Raw genomic sequence first — 13,716 nt, 5'->3', positions numbered from 1 at the left:
TTATTTAATGGTTTCATTGAGCCCTAAAATAAAATAAAGCTTTGCCCTCTTAGTATATTTTTATTAACTAAAATTTTATTTCACCTAAGAACTAACCCAAATTGATAAAAAACACGCTACTAACCACTGGTGCCATCCAACGTTCAGCACTGAAACCCCGGTTCGCCGCCGCCCGGTTCGCGTTGTTATCGATGCTTTCGCGGCTCCAGCCGCGCTTATCTTACTTTACACTCTGCGGTTAGATAGCGATAGAAAAAAAACACACTATCCATTCTTATCAGTCAACCGTTTCGATTCCGTGCTTGATTCGAATGCACCAATACCTGCTATAGCATAGGAGCTGAAAGAACCCGCAATTAAATCAGTATCAAAAATATAGAAGTTGGTCTTAATCGGTCGTGAAAGTGTTAAGTGAATCAGCATGGAAAATCAAAATCAAACACAGGTGAATGATGAGCTGGACGTTCTCGGTTTTGGTAGCAAGTTAGTCATCAAAGTGGTATGTTTTTGTTCAAATTACTCACGGAGGTCACATTATTTTTAGATCCAAAAGCACTGACGTGCCATCGAGCGCACAAGTGGCGACATCCAGACCGGCCCAAGATGAGTACTACGACACGACCAATACCAACCGAGGAGTTGCACTAGTCTTCTGCCATATGAATTTCTCAACCATGGCCAAACGCAATGGAACCGATAAAGATCGGGATGACATTTGCAACGTGCTGAAAAATCTTGATTTTGATGTGCGAGTTTTTGATGACCTTAATCGCAAAGAGCTCTTGGACAAACTGAAGGAAGTTTCTCGTGAAAATCATACCGAAAATGATTGTCTTCTGGTAGTTGTAATGTCCCACGGTGAACAAGGAGTTCTATACGCAAGCGATAACAAATACACCGTGGAATCACTATGGAAGAATTTTGTTGGCGATGCATGCCCTTCACTGATCGGGAAGCCCAAGCTTTTCTTCATTCAAGCTTGTCGCGGCGAACAGTTCGATGCGGGCGTTTCCTTCCGATCCGTCTCGAAGGACGTGGTTGATTCGATAAATGAACCGGTAACATATTCGATACCGGCGATGGCCGATTTACTGGTGATGTACTCCACGTACGACGGGTTCTACTCGTGGAGAAACCCTCGGCAAGGTTCGTGGTTTGTTCAATCCCTGTGCAAGGAGCTGACGGAGAACGGGAAGGTGCGCGATCTGCTGACCCTGCTGACCGGTGTTACGAGAAGAACTGCTTATGAGTTTCAATCGTTTGTACCGTACGACAAACAGATGGATCGCAAGAAGCAGGTTCCATGCCTGGTCTCGATGCTTACGAAAACGTTCTATTTCACTAAAAAGACTAAAAGTAGAGTTGTCACAACTATCAACTGAAATTTGTTTGTAAACATCAAAATGAATTATATGTAGTTTATATTCTCGACCTAGGCCTCCAACACACGGTAATTCTCTTGAGCCATATATTTATGAACTAATTGATTCATTAGCATGAAACAAAATGTGAATTTAGATGAAGGGTGAAACATGCTAATAAATGATTTCTCAATTTCCTGCAAAATCTAATGCATTGCTATTTCATGCAACTTACTGATATGACAAAATCCCTGGAGTACATTTTTGCACAAGTTGACCTCAAGGTACGATACTTATCTAATAAACCAGTCGTCGCAGCTATTGGAGTCAATGAGGATCATAGAACTAGTCTCGCAATTGACCTGTACTCTAATAGCTGACTGAGAACTCTGTAAAATAGACAACAATAGTAAAGGTTTCTAGAACAGTATGACAGAAACAGAATCAATATAGACGCGTAGAGCACAATCGTGTAAATTTCGAATATAGTCCAGAAAATCCAGCAAATTGAGACTTCAGTGTATTCCAAACTACTCCAATTTCATTCAACCACAAGTAAAATTCTATGTCCAACTGCATTTGGCCAATTCATTTTGAAGAAAAGATATTTGAATTTAAAATCCAATTCCATACCCAATCTCATGTCAATTTCAAGTCCAATTAAAAAAAATCATGTCGAATCTTAAGTCAAATTTAAAGTCTAGTTTCAAGGTTATTTTTTAATTCAATTTTATGTCCGATAACTAGTCCTATTTTGTTCCTATTTAAAGCAAAATTGTGTCATAAATCCTGGTTTGATTTTAACCCGAATCAGCCCAGAATTTTGCGGGTAATTCAGTCTGATTTTAACTAATTCTAAACTAAATGATGGAAATAGCGATTTATTTTTATTTTATAGTGAGAAGTTTAAAATGTATCAAGTTGGGTATGAAATGGGGAAGGCAAATGAGCGTCCAATATAGCTCTAGCCATCCCAAGCCCCTACCTAGCGCCTCCACGTGGCCATACCTGGTAATGCTCTATTGAGTAGCCAAGCTAGGAGGTGCGTTGCTGGGTGGTTCCCGGATGCCTGGTCTCAAAACCGCGGTTTGGGGCAGACGGCGGAGCCACACGGCCTAGCTAATAGGTAAGCCTAATAAGTTATTTTAATTATTTTTTTCGTTTTAGCTTATGAAGCATCTCCTGCTATATAGTAAAAACTGGCCAAAACGAGTTTTAATACTTCACATGGATACCAGAATGAAAAATTAAATTAACTTTTAAAAATTAAAATTAAACAAGAAGCATTTATGGAACCCAAAGGACGCTACTCTATTCCATACGAAGGACTGCTGGTGAGATTGTTCTATTTTTATCATTTATACCACATTTCATCTTAATATCATATCATATATTAACAGTATTATTGATATCATAAATGTGGAAGGCTGGATGACGGAGTGGATTGCCAACCTGAATCCTTAATGTCTGAAGCAAATATGGCACTTCTCAATTCAAAACAAACAAATCATCACGTGGGTTAAAGTTGGTATAGCGAAATTGATTATTACATGGAAGGATCCTAATGCTGGAAGGCGACTCTTATAACCCCGGAATGCGCACAAGTGCCTCTGCTTGTGGGTCCGCCCAATCCCTTTTGGCCCTTCTGTAACAGCATTAGTGTGAAATTCATTTGATAATCAAATTTGGATCTACTGTAATTCTACCCACATACATTGGCAAGTCCTTGAAATGATGGTGGCTTTCCCCTACTACTACTACTACTAGAAGTTTAAAATGTATCAAGTTATGCCGGATGGCATCATTGGGCAGATTTAGGTTAACCCTCTGATGCCCACCCGCGACTTTTGGTAGGTTTCGCGGAAATCTGTATGGAACTTTATAAATCCTTGATACTACTATTTTTAAGTCAACATACACACACACACCTTCTAAATATAAGAGTAAACATAGATCAGTGAAGATGATTTTTTTTGTATCCAAAAGAACTGTCAAAACGTATATTCAAAAAAGGATGACGTCTTAATATCCTATGCTTGAGCATGATGAATAGAGCATGGTGAAACGAAAGGCCTAAAAGCAGAAGCAGTCATATTGAAAAAAGCTAGAAAAGCTTGTGACGTAGGCATCTTTTTTAAAAAAGCTTACAGTCGTTTGAATTTGCACCTAAAAATAATGCATTAGACTCACTTAGAAATATTATTGCAGAATTACATACCTTGAATTTATTTTTCGTACAAATATTCCATCATCAATCAGCCAAGTGATTTGTTGGTGCAGCTAGCAAACACTTAGTAGCAACGCATCGTTGCTAAGGTTGCTGTTTATAAAACCAAAGCAATGAGAAAAAGCTGCAAACTTCCTACGTCACAGAGCACTGTGTCGTCCCCTGCCCTGCACAACAAAAGCTTTTACTCCACTTCGCCTACTGTTGGTCATTAGCGTTTCACCATGTCTATACTCACCATGTGCTTGAGCAGTTTAAAGCGTTGCTGAGGCGTCTTTGTAATTTATTTCGTTGTCAGTTCTGCGAGAAGGTGCATCCGCTGATCTATGTTTACTCTACTATGACTATCTATAGTCTAATCTACTTGTTCTAATACATAGTTTTATTTATTACGTTACTAGCTGACCCGACAAACTTCGTATTGCCACAAATTAACCTGTGTTGTACAAAAATCATGAATCTCGGATGATCTTTGTCACAATCTCGAGTTTTGCAAGTTTCTGATGAGTTCAACCTTAGATGATTCATTTTGGCAGTTACACAACTATGAAAGCATCCCAGGTAACCAATAAGCATCAGCAATGCTATTCAAATGTAGGCCAATAAGCATTTAAGTCGGCTTAACGGGAAATTAGCAGTTATTGACTTTTTGTCGGAGAGCTCAATTTCGGAAGCAGTTTTTGGGCCCAAAAGCGGGGTTCTGTTTGCAAAAATGTAAATACTGTATTCTTCTTGCCAATGCATAGCCAGAAAGCGGATAGTAATATTCGCCATGTTTGTATTACATTTCGCCGAATATCATTTTGCGAAAAACATTAAGCGAAATGTACCATTTCCCGGAAAACTTTTTTGTGGAAAGTACCATTTCGCGAACCTCTTCTTATTCGCTGTCGATCGTTCCAGGAAACCCAGGTAGACCTAGGAAAACAAATAAACCTAGACAGTAGTGATTTATGCGGGGAGTTGCCTCCCCAAAGTGAGCGGCGATTCTGACGGCGGGTCGCCGGCAACACTCGCGGCCGTCTCGTCCTGAGTGATCTAGTGTTACTATAGATAGTTTTTGTGGTCTTGTTATTGACTAATGTTTTATGGAAGAGTCTCGAATTTCTCGAGTTCGATTAGTTTTTGAGTTTCGTAAAAATTTCTGTTTTATTTGTATAAGAGTCCATATCCCCCTACCACAGGGGTGAAACTGAAAGGTCTCTAACTATCATAAAATAAATTCAAGACTCCAAAATCTCCCACATGCCCCCAAATTTCTGCCCCCTAAAAGCCCCACATGCCAAATTTGGTTAAATTTGCTTGATTAGTTCTCGAGATAAGAGGAAATTTGCATTTCATTTGTATGGAAGCTCACCCTCTTAAAGGGGAGATAGGTCATAACTCGCTTTCTAAAGAGAAGATGGGTCTCAATTCACCATAGAAAAAATCTTGCCTCCAAAACGACTTACATGTCAATTTGGTTCCATTTGATTGATTAATTCTCGAGTTATGAGGAAATTTGTTTTTCATTTGTGTAGGAGCCCCCCTCCTAAATTGGGGAGGGGTCCTAATTCACCATAGAAAATATTCTTGCCCTCGAAAACTTTCACACGCCAAATTTTGTTCCATTTGCTTAATTAGTTCTCGAGTTATGAGGAAATTTGTATTTCATTTGTATAGGAGCCCCCCCCCCCCTCTAAAAAGTGGGGAGGGCTCCTAATTCACCAAAGAAAATATTCTTGCCCTCGAAAACCTTCACATGCCAAATTTGGTTCCATTTGCTTGATTAGTTCTCGAGTTATGCAGAAATTTGTGTTTCATTTGCATGGGAGCTCCCCTCTTAGTGGGGGGAGGGATCTCTAACCATCACTAAAACCTTTCCTGGCCCCAAAACCCTCTACATGCAAATTTTCACGCCGATTGGTTCAGTAGTTTTCGATTCTATAAGGAACATCCCGACAGAAATCCATTTTTATATATAAGGTTTGAGACACTACTTCGCGTGAAATTTTAAAAACTGCAATTTCAAATGAAATCATTTTTATTTCAGTCGCATTTTTAGGTGAAAGTCGTCGGAGTCCAGCTGCTTTTTTATTGATTTCAGTACTTGTTACCACTATCGTTTTGTTTATGCTACGGCACTTTTCCAGGAGAACAGAGTTGCTAATAGTAGTAGTATTCAGCCACGTAGCCAGGGTGGGGATCTTGCCAACCCCCTCAATAATAACAATATAACCGACAACGTTTTGTATCTCTCATCATTTTTGAAAACGCTCAACTATGTAGCTCTCCGTTACTCGGAGCATTCGGCATGGACAAAGGCGACGAAATAAGGACATAGAATGGAGACTTGGTACCTGGAACTGCAAATCGCTAAATTTCGTTGGTGGCAACAGGGTGCTGCTCGATCAGTTAGAACCCCGAAAGTTTGGGATCGTGGCACTGCAGGAGATCTGTCACAAAGGCAAGAAGGTGTGGAGGATCCGTGGCGGCAAGGTCCAACTTTTCCAGAGCGGTGGATCGACCAACGAGCTGGGAACGGGCTTCGTAGTGTTGGGCAAAATGCAGGATGGCGTAATGGACTGGAAAACTATCAACGAGATGTGCTTGTGGATGTGCTTGTTGAGGATAGAAGGCTGTTTCTTCAACTATACCATCATATACGTGCATTGTTCACACGAAGGTAGACCCGACGACGAGAAGGAAGCGTACTATGCGCAGCTGGAGGCAACGTACGACAGCTGCTCACCACGCGACATCAAGATCGTCATCGAGGATATGAACACCCAAATCGGCAGGGACGCAATGACCAGTGATCGGGCCCCACAGCCTGCACACCAACTCGAACGATAACGGCCAGCAATACATCAACTTTGCGGCTTCCCGAGGCTTGATGATCGAAAGCACCTTCTTTCCCCACAAAGATATCCACAAGGCCACCTGGAGATCACCTGACCAGCGAACCTCGAACTAAATCAACCATGTTCTCATCGAGCGTTGGTTTTTCTCGAACACCAACGTACGCTCCCTACGGAGTGCGGATATTGAATCGGACCACTACCTAGTAGCAATACATGTGCGCTCAAAACTATCGACGGTTTATACATCGCGACAAAGTCACTCTCCTCGGCTAAACATTCGGAACTAAACAACCCGCGAACTGCCGAAAACTACGCGCGCATACTGGATGAAGCTGTGACTTCCTCTGTGGAGCTAGATGCCTCGACCCTCGAAAACGGACGGAGTTAGATACGCTCGGCCGTCAAAGAGGCCACAACCGCGGTGCTAGGTGTGGAACCCTCGACTGCACGAAATGATTGGTTTGACGGGGAATGCCAAGAAGCGATAGAGAGGTCTTCTTCTTCTCTGTTGGGTACTCTTACCACTGCGTCCATTATTTTGAACTATTGTGGTATGCCCCGTTTTATTGTTTTACTATACGCTTCAAGCTTACCTATCACTTATTGAGGAAGTGACAGGCTGGTAGCTGCAGCGAGACATGTGCCAATCAGGGATGGCTATGTTTACGAACCTAGTACCCTGATCGGCGACGCCAACCAGATCTCCCCTTTTTGAGATAGTGCAGTCTGCGTACTATTTGTGCTCCACAATTGCAGAGCAAGTGTTCCGAGGTAACTTTGCTTACGGAAACATACGTGCACATGCCGTTTTTGAACGAAAGGTGTTGCGGCCTATTTTTGGCGGAGTACAAACGGAAAGCGGAGAGTGGCGGAGCTACAGGCACTGCTTGGAGAGATTCCCATCGTACACCTAGCGAAAGTTGGGAGACTACGGTGGGTAAAGCCGACTTGCTTGTGTCGAGACGCGCAACGAATTGGCGACGAGTAGCCCAGGACCGAGTACGATGGAGAGGAACTCTTGATACGGCAAGAGCCATCCCGGCTCTCGACTGAATAAATAAATAAAAAAAAACATTAAATCCGATTCCAAGTCTAATTTCTGGTCTGATTTCAAATTCAATTTCAAGCGGAATTTCCAGTCCAATTTATAATCCCATTTACAGTCCGTTTTCAAATCTAAATTAGTCCTAATTTAGATCCAATTACATGTTAAATTGCAAGTAATTTTAAGTTCGATTGCAAGTCTAATTCACATCCGATTTCAAGTCCAATCCTAAGTCTATTTTTCAGCCAGTTTCAATGTTAATTTTAAGGCCGGTCTTATTTCAATTGCGGTTCGTAGTCCGATTTAAGTTCAAATATCATCCTCCTCCTAAGCTACGGAGAATAGTAGTTTTAGTCGTATTTAAAGTCTGACTAAAAGTAAATATGGACGCCCTCGTGCGTCCTCGGCACGCCTCTTATAGTAGAAACTAGAACCATTTGACATAACTTTCTTTACATGTTTATAAAGAACAACTGCTGCAAGTTTCGTCAAAATATCCCACCACGTTGCGGAACAGTATAGAATGGAACTCGACGTTAAAAAAAATTGCACAAGCACCTAGAAAATCCAGAGTGGTCCGGATCAAAGTTGGCTAAAGTGCTAAAACTGCCAAAATCAACAGTGTGTAAGGTTATGTTAAGGTTGTGTAAGGTAAGTATTAGAAGGAGAACCTTGGTGTGGAAAAACGGCAAAGAGCTTTCAAGAAAATCGCAAATCGTTCAAGAACTGCGGAGGAAGATATTGAGGTGCGTTTCCTGTCATCCTGGTATGATGCCAACTATCCAACCACGCGGAATATCCTCGCTCGAAAAGACGGCGCCAGTAAACGGATGTATTTTGAAGGACGACAAAACCTACGTGACAATAGATTTTAAGCAACTTCCTGGGCAAAAACTTTACATTGCAATTAGGCATGGCGATGTGTCATGCAAGTATAGGTTCGTGTTTACTGATCTGCAAAGGTATATGTAGCTGTGGACTGAAGACGAAGTCTTTCACCATTCCCTCAACAATGACAGCAAGTGTATACCTACATGGGAAGAATGCTTGAAGAATCGGATTTTCCAATTCATTTGTAAACATAAAGATTACGTTATATTCTGGCCTGATTCAGTTAGATGCTAGTATGGTATGCAGATTCAACCCATTGAAAAATTTTGGGCAATTGTCAACGACGTCGCCGAGTCAAAACAGTGTTAGAAATGCATTCAAAGTGCAAGCAACATGCTGATTCAGTCGCATTTTCAACTGTGCAGGGTATGATGAGTCCTATTAAGAAAAAAGTTCGAGATTTTATCAGAACCAGAGAAATACAATGAAGTAATAATGTGGAACATAAAGCTGAATAAAAATACTGCAAACCAGTCATTTATAGGTTGTTTTGCGAGACTCCAGATTAACTTTCAGCTAGGCTTTAGTGCTAAACGACACAAGTTTTTAGTTGGTTTTATTGACAGAGCTCAAAACTTACACACAGAACAATAATTTTCACTCAGGTTTGCTAAAATAACGTAACATGAAGCAGAAGATAACATTCAACAGCAAATTCCACAACAATTACGCGACCGATTCCGTTTCTATGGAGTCAAAATTGGAACGTGTTGAACTCACGCAATGTCAAGTGCTACCACGTGCTTTGTTCAGTTCGATACCAGGTTATTATTGATCCAACTGCGGTCGGTTGTGGAAGGAAGTTTAACTTTTTTCATGAGAGTTTGCTAGATTCCTCAAAATTTCTTTAAAATTAATCAAAGCATGGATCTCAGTATAACTAGCAAGGACCCTTTCGTTCGAAAGGAAATTTCCGAGAATATTTTAAATATTTTGCAACAATTTCCTGCATCGGAAACGCCTCAATTCCAGCCAAACAACAGTAGTGAATCGGACTATAGTGCATTGTCGGAACCATTTTCCGATTTGGATGAATCTTACATTTTGCTGGATCAAAGAAAACGGGTAGGAAGAACATCCTTTAATAAACGTCTCTTTCAACTTAGCAAAATTTATCTCGCATTTTCAGAAACCTGGCGACGACGAAGGGGACGAAATGCTCCTGAATCAGTTCACCCCGGAGTTTCGTCAAGTTTACGATGAAATGATGGCAGCCAAAAGGGACGGTGAGTTCACCGTTGATGATGAGCCCTTTCTAGCAGGTGAAGGTGGCAGCCAACCTGATCCGGAGGAAGAACTTCTACAAACCGAACCGGGAGAACTAAGTCCAGAGTTTAAGGAATTTATCGAAGATTTGCTGAACAAATGCGAGCTGAAATATCACTTGGAGGAGAAAAAGAAAAGGGTAAGTGAAATGGATGATAAAAATTGAAATCTCAACTCTTTTTTACGAAATGTTGTTTTGTTTCGAATAAAACTGATACCATCGTAAATTTCGGTTGCGTTTTGAATTGCGTAAAAAAGAATTGAGCCCAATGATAAGACAGATTTTAATTGTTTTTGTGTTAGGAAGCACAAAAGAAAAAAGACCGTCGCGCCCGACGAGTCCCATCGGAAGAATCTTTTGTTTCTCCGGACAACGATTCGCTGTCCGGTGTGTGGCGAATGCTAGATGCCGTATCAGTAGAAAATGGTTTTCCAATTTCACATAACTATTATAATCTGTACGACGATCGTCGCTTCGAATGGCTTATTCGTGATGAAGTGCCCTGGAATCAAATTGAAGCATCCAAAAAGAAGTGCGAACAGTGGCTCAAAATGATACCTTCCAGACCGGAGAGTAAATAATCGGATTCAATATTTAATGGCGCAAATAAAGTTGAAATGTTTCAAAACCTTTGATGCGAACTTTTATTCAAGCTACTTGCACACAATGGCAGTCGAAAGAATTCACCTTGCACACAATGCTAAACGCTGCTGCGCCCTTTCTTGATATAGTTTTCCCGAACATCGTTGACCATCAATTCTACCAGCTTCTTCAAGTCATATTTCGGTTGCCATCCCCAATCGCGGCGTGCATCCGAATCATCGAAGACTTGCGGCCAAGAGTCGGCAATTGACTGACGACTGTCCGGACGATAACTCACGTGCAACTCCGGGATATGAGTGGCCAGCTCGGCTGCCAGTTCTTCTGGTGTAAAGGACATTGCCGTAACATTGTACACTCTGCGTTTTAATTTTTCCTCTGGAGTAGTCATGAATTCGTGTAACGATCGCAAGCAATCCTCGATATACATCATGGGCAGGCGAGTATCCGGCCTGAGGTAACATTCGTATTTCCCGCTTTTCAGGGCTTCGAAAAAGATAGCCACAGCATAATCTAAAATGAATTAAATAAACTAGAAACATTTGCCTTAAAGTTGTAATCAGAAGCATAATTTACCGGTAGTGCCACCGCCTGGTGGATCACTGGAGATAACACCCGGGAATCTTAAGCAGCGGAAGTCCAGCCCAAACTTGTGGTGATAATACTCGCCTATCAGCTCACCGTGGACTTTCGACACACCGTAAATGGTTCTCGGTCTCTGAATCGTAACGTTCGGGGTAGGATTTCGCGGACTGTCTGGACCGAACGCTCCGATTGTGCTCGGTACGAATATTCGCAATTTGTACTGCTTGGCTAGTTCGATCACATTGTGCAAACCTTCGATGTTGACCCGCACAGCGAGTGGCACATTCTGCTCGCCGATTGCACTCAAAAGTGCAGAGAAGTGAATTATCCAATCGACACGGTGATCGACAACGATCTTTTGCAGGCCCTGGGAGAAGCAAAAACTTTCAAAGATCATAACAAAAATAAACTAGAACTAACAGTGTACCTTAAAATCTAGAATATCAGCAAAAATGTACGGCCCACTGTCCACAATCTCCGAGCTTGGTTTGATTATATCCGACAGGATGACACTTTCCTCGCCGTAGGTACTCCTGAGTAGTTTCGCACATTCCGTTCCAAGCTGGCCAAGCCCACCTGAAATTTGGGTACAAAAAATCAGAAAAATCAGAAAGCTCCAAAACAAACTCTAAAGCAGCAACATTGTGCTAAATCGAGGGCGAGTTCCTTTATAGCTTTCGATAAAAGAACTACAATCATTACATTTGTTCAATGTTTATTTATTTTTTGTTAGAATGCTTTTATTAATTATTAATAAGAAATTAATATCGTAAAAAGCTGATAACGAATTACATCGTTTTGCTCGGATAGAGAGCGTCCAACTTTCGAGACCCTTTACCCGTCTTTCTCTTGCTGCTCAGTTGTTCGTTCAAGGAGTCAATTTCGTTTCCCAATTGAACCGATTGCGATTTCAGATCCGCGTAAACTGCATCAGCCTCCGCCAGTTTGGCTTTGAAAGCTTCACGAATTATTTCCAGGTCCGAATGCTCGACGATCACATCTTGTCTAGCTTGGCTAGCCGATACAAGGGCTGCCTCTTTTTCAGCTAAACATTCTGCTCTCAAACGCTTCAGCTCGTCAATCGTATTTCGAATGTGATTGATATCACTCCAACGACACGCTAGTGATTCATCAAAAAACTTATGGAATTCTTCCGACGTTCGTTCCAATTCCCTCTTCATCGCCCTATGTTCCTCTTCTAATTCCAGGTCAGCTGGATCCAATTGTACGCTCTCCTCCGCACTTTCTTGAGCTACGTTCTGCTTAAGAAAATCCAAGTAGGCATCCAGTTCAGCACTAACAGAGCTGCACTCGTTCAGCGCCACAAACATGTACGTTTCATCGGAGATAGCATCCCACGTGCTCATTCCCAAATCGGAAATATTGTTAAACAATTCGTTTTCCTTCGGGAAAAATAATATAAATTCATCAATTTGCCTACAACAAATAGCTTTGCTTACCAAATCTTCCAGAGTTTTGGACGAATTGCCGTTCAAACGATCCATTTTGCAAAGCGTTTATCGTTTTTCGCTTATCAAAGCCAAACCCGAACTTCGTCTGATGAGAAACGAAACCAAACTGTGAGGTTTTCACCGATGACAATTGGATGAACGCAAACAAAGCAGGCCGTTTTGTCGGTTTTGTCTGCACTTTATAAAGTACAATCGATAAATTCACTCGAGTTGGTTCACTCGTTCCATGATGCAAATTGTTAAGGTTGTTAAATAAATAACATCGATTTCGGTTGGATCAACCAACAAAAATGGGTGAAATAAATAACGACAATGTCTCTGAATTATGCTCAAATTACCCCTGACTGGGCCATTCATGCCAATCCGTCAAATGTTCACGAAGTTACACATACATTTTTGTAACAACGTGTCAGCGCGAGGAAGGAACGAAAACTTTGAACGCGTGCTTCTTAAAACGATGTATTTTCAAAGCCGGTAAGCAAGATTTCTCGAAAACAACGGCAAAATCGATCTTGAAATTTTAAGATAAGTTTCATAAGAATACATTCTAGAAATTAATCGAATTCTTTACCGATCAAGATTTTTCATTTTATGGACAATTTTCGCTGCTAAAATTATGCCAAAAATCGATTTTTGGTGTTTGAGAGATCGTCATTTTGTCAAAAAAATATTATTTCACTGATTCTCACAATCAATGACAAGATTATATATTTCTGGTTCCATTTTCGTTTTTTGATTTTCGATTATTTAAGACCCATACAGAATGCTGCGTCAACGCATCCGTGAGCGTCAATTTGACAGTAAACTCTTATGAAAACTGTCAGAATAACGGAATGACGGACGCGTTGACACAGTATTCTGTTTGGCCCTTTAGTCCAGCGATATCGTGCTCACGTGCATCCCAGCAGATTAACTACAGCAGCTATTTCGATCACTTTTTTTAGAAACAAAATGTGTTAAAATACCGTCAAAAGTTATCGTAAAAATAGGGTTGCCAAGTCTGAAAATTACAAAAACCGGCCGGCCGGTCCTACCTTCACAAAATGCGGGGAGGGGGGGGGCTGTTGTGGCAACATATTTTTTATTGCTAGACAGTTTTCCGTGTAAATGAGATTAACAGTCAGTTGTGGAGATAGCGAACGGTAGGACATCACAGTCGAAACCACAACGAACATTGAATGGATTATTGCAGATAGCTAGTTTCAGAGTGATAACTAATTGCTTCTGGTGCTAGTGATCAATTTAATGTATATTACCGCCAGAAGGAAAGTATTGCCACTGCAAAACTGGCTATCTTTAATAATCCACTGCTCAGGATTGCTAATAAATTTATCAGAAATATTAATCAGCTAGAGTTTTCTTTAAAAAAACTCTAAAAAATTTTTAAGCCTTTCAACTGAATCAGATCGTTATGTCTCTTCGCAT

The 13,716-nt window shown here is 41.0% G+C and overlaps 3 protein-coding genes across 3 annotated transcripts; 2 read left to right on the top strand and 1 right to left on the bottom strand.

Moving 5' to 3' along the window:
* Window positions 1–421: 421 nt before the first annotated feature.
* On the top strand, window positions 422–1,382 carry LOC128735504 (caspase-like). The gene is made up of 2 exons (XM_053829985.1): window positions 422–483; window positions 545–1,382. The coding sequence occupies exons 1-2, from the start codon at window positions 422–424 to the stop codon at window positions 1,380–1,382; spliced, it is 900 nt and encodes a 299-aa protein (XP_053685960.1).
* A 7,849-nt stretch (window positions 1,383–9,231) lies between these two features.
* On the top strand, window positions 9,232–10,215 carry LOC128738179 (uncharacterized). The gene is made up of 3 exons (XM_053833110.1): window positions 9,232–9,432; window positions 9,497–9,772; window positions 9,937–10,215. Exons 1-3 carry the CDS (start codon window positions 9,232–9,234, stop codon window positions 10,213–10,215), a joined length of 756 nt encoding a protein of 251 aa, XP_053689085.1.
* Window positions 10,216–10,334: 119 nt separating this feature from the next.
* On the bottom strand, window positions 10,335–12,827 carry LOC128735503 (L-threonine 3-dehydrogenase, mitochondrial). The gene is made up of 4 exons (XM_053829984.1): window positions 12,764–12,827; window positions 11,247–11,395; window positions 10,811–11,186; window positions 10,335–10,747 (listed from the first exon to the last, which is right to left on the bottom strand). The coding sequence occupies exons 1-4, from the start codon at window positions 12,825–12,827 to the stop codon at window positions 10,335–10,337; spliced, it is 1,002 nt and encodes a 333-aa protein (XP_053685959.1).
* Between the last annotated feature and the right edge of the window lie 889 nt (window positions 12,828–13,716).

Source organism: Sabethes cyaneus, chromosome 2 (assembly GCF_943734655.1).
Source record: "Sabethes cyaneus chromosome 2, idSabCyanKW18_F2, whole genome shotgun sequence".
NCBI classification, from domain to species: domain Eukaryota; kingdom Metazoa; phylum Arthropoda; class Insecta; order Diptera; family Culicidae; genus Sabethes; species Sabethes cyaneus.
The sequence above is the reverse complement of the archived record's forward strand: the minus strand, read 5'-3'. Positions and strand labels throughout refer to the sequence as shown.

What these genes read in the sequence shown, in the direction of transcription:
- LOC128735504 (XM_053829985.1), top strand. Translation starts at nt 422, where the DNA reads ATGGAAAATCAAAATCAAACACAGGTGAATGATGAGCTGGACGTTCTC. An exon ending in GTTCTCGGTTTTGGTAGCAA is followed by an intron (nt 484 to 544) that starts GTTAGTCATCAA and finishes CATTATTTTTAG; the next exon opens with ATCCAAAAGCACTGACGTGC.
- LOC128735503 (XM_053829984.1), bottom strand. Translation starts at nt 12,827, where the DNA reads ATGAAACTTATCTTAAAATTTCAAGATCGATTTTGCCGTTGTTTTCGA. An exon ending in TCGAGAAATCTTGCTTACCG is followed by an intron (nt 11,396 to 12,763) that starts GCTTTGAAAATA and finishes CCCAAATTTCAG; the next exon opens with GTGGGCTTGGCCAGCTTGGA. An exon ending in CTGATATTCTAGATTTTAAG is followed by an intron (nt 11,187 to 11,246) that starts GTACACTGTTAG and finishes TGCTTCTCCCAG; the next exon opens with GGCCTGCAAAAGATCGTTGT.
- LOC128738179 (XM_053833110.1), top strand. Translation starts at nt 9,232, where the DNA reads ATGGATCTCAGTATAACTAGCAAGGACCCTTTCGTTCGAAAGGAAATT. An exon ending in TGCTGGATCAAAGAAAACGG is followed by an intron (nt 9,433 to 9,496) that starts GTAGGAAGAACA and finishes TCGCATTTTCAG; the next exon opens with AAACCTGGCGACGACGAAGG. An exon ending in TGGAGGAGAAAAAGAAAAGG is followed by an intron (nt 9,773 to 9,936) that starts GTAAGTGAAATG and finishes TTTTTGTGTTAG; the next exon opens with GAAGCACAAAAGAAAAAAGA.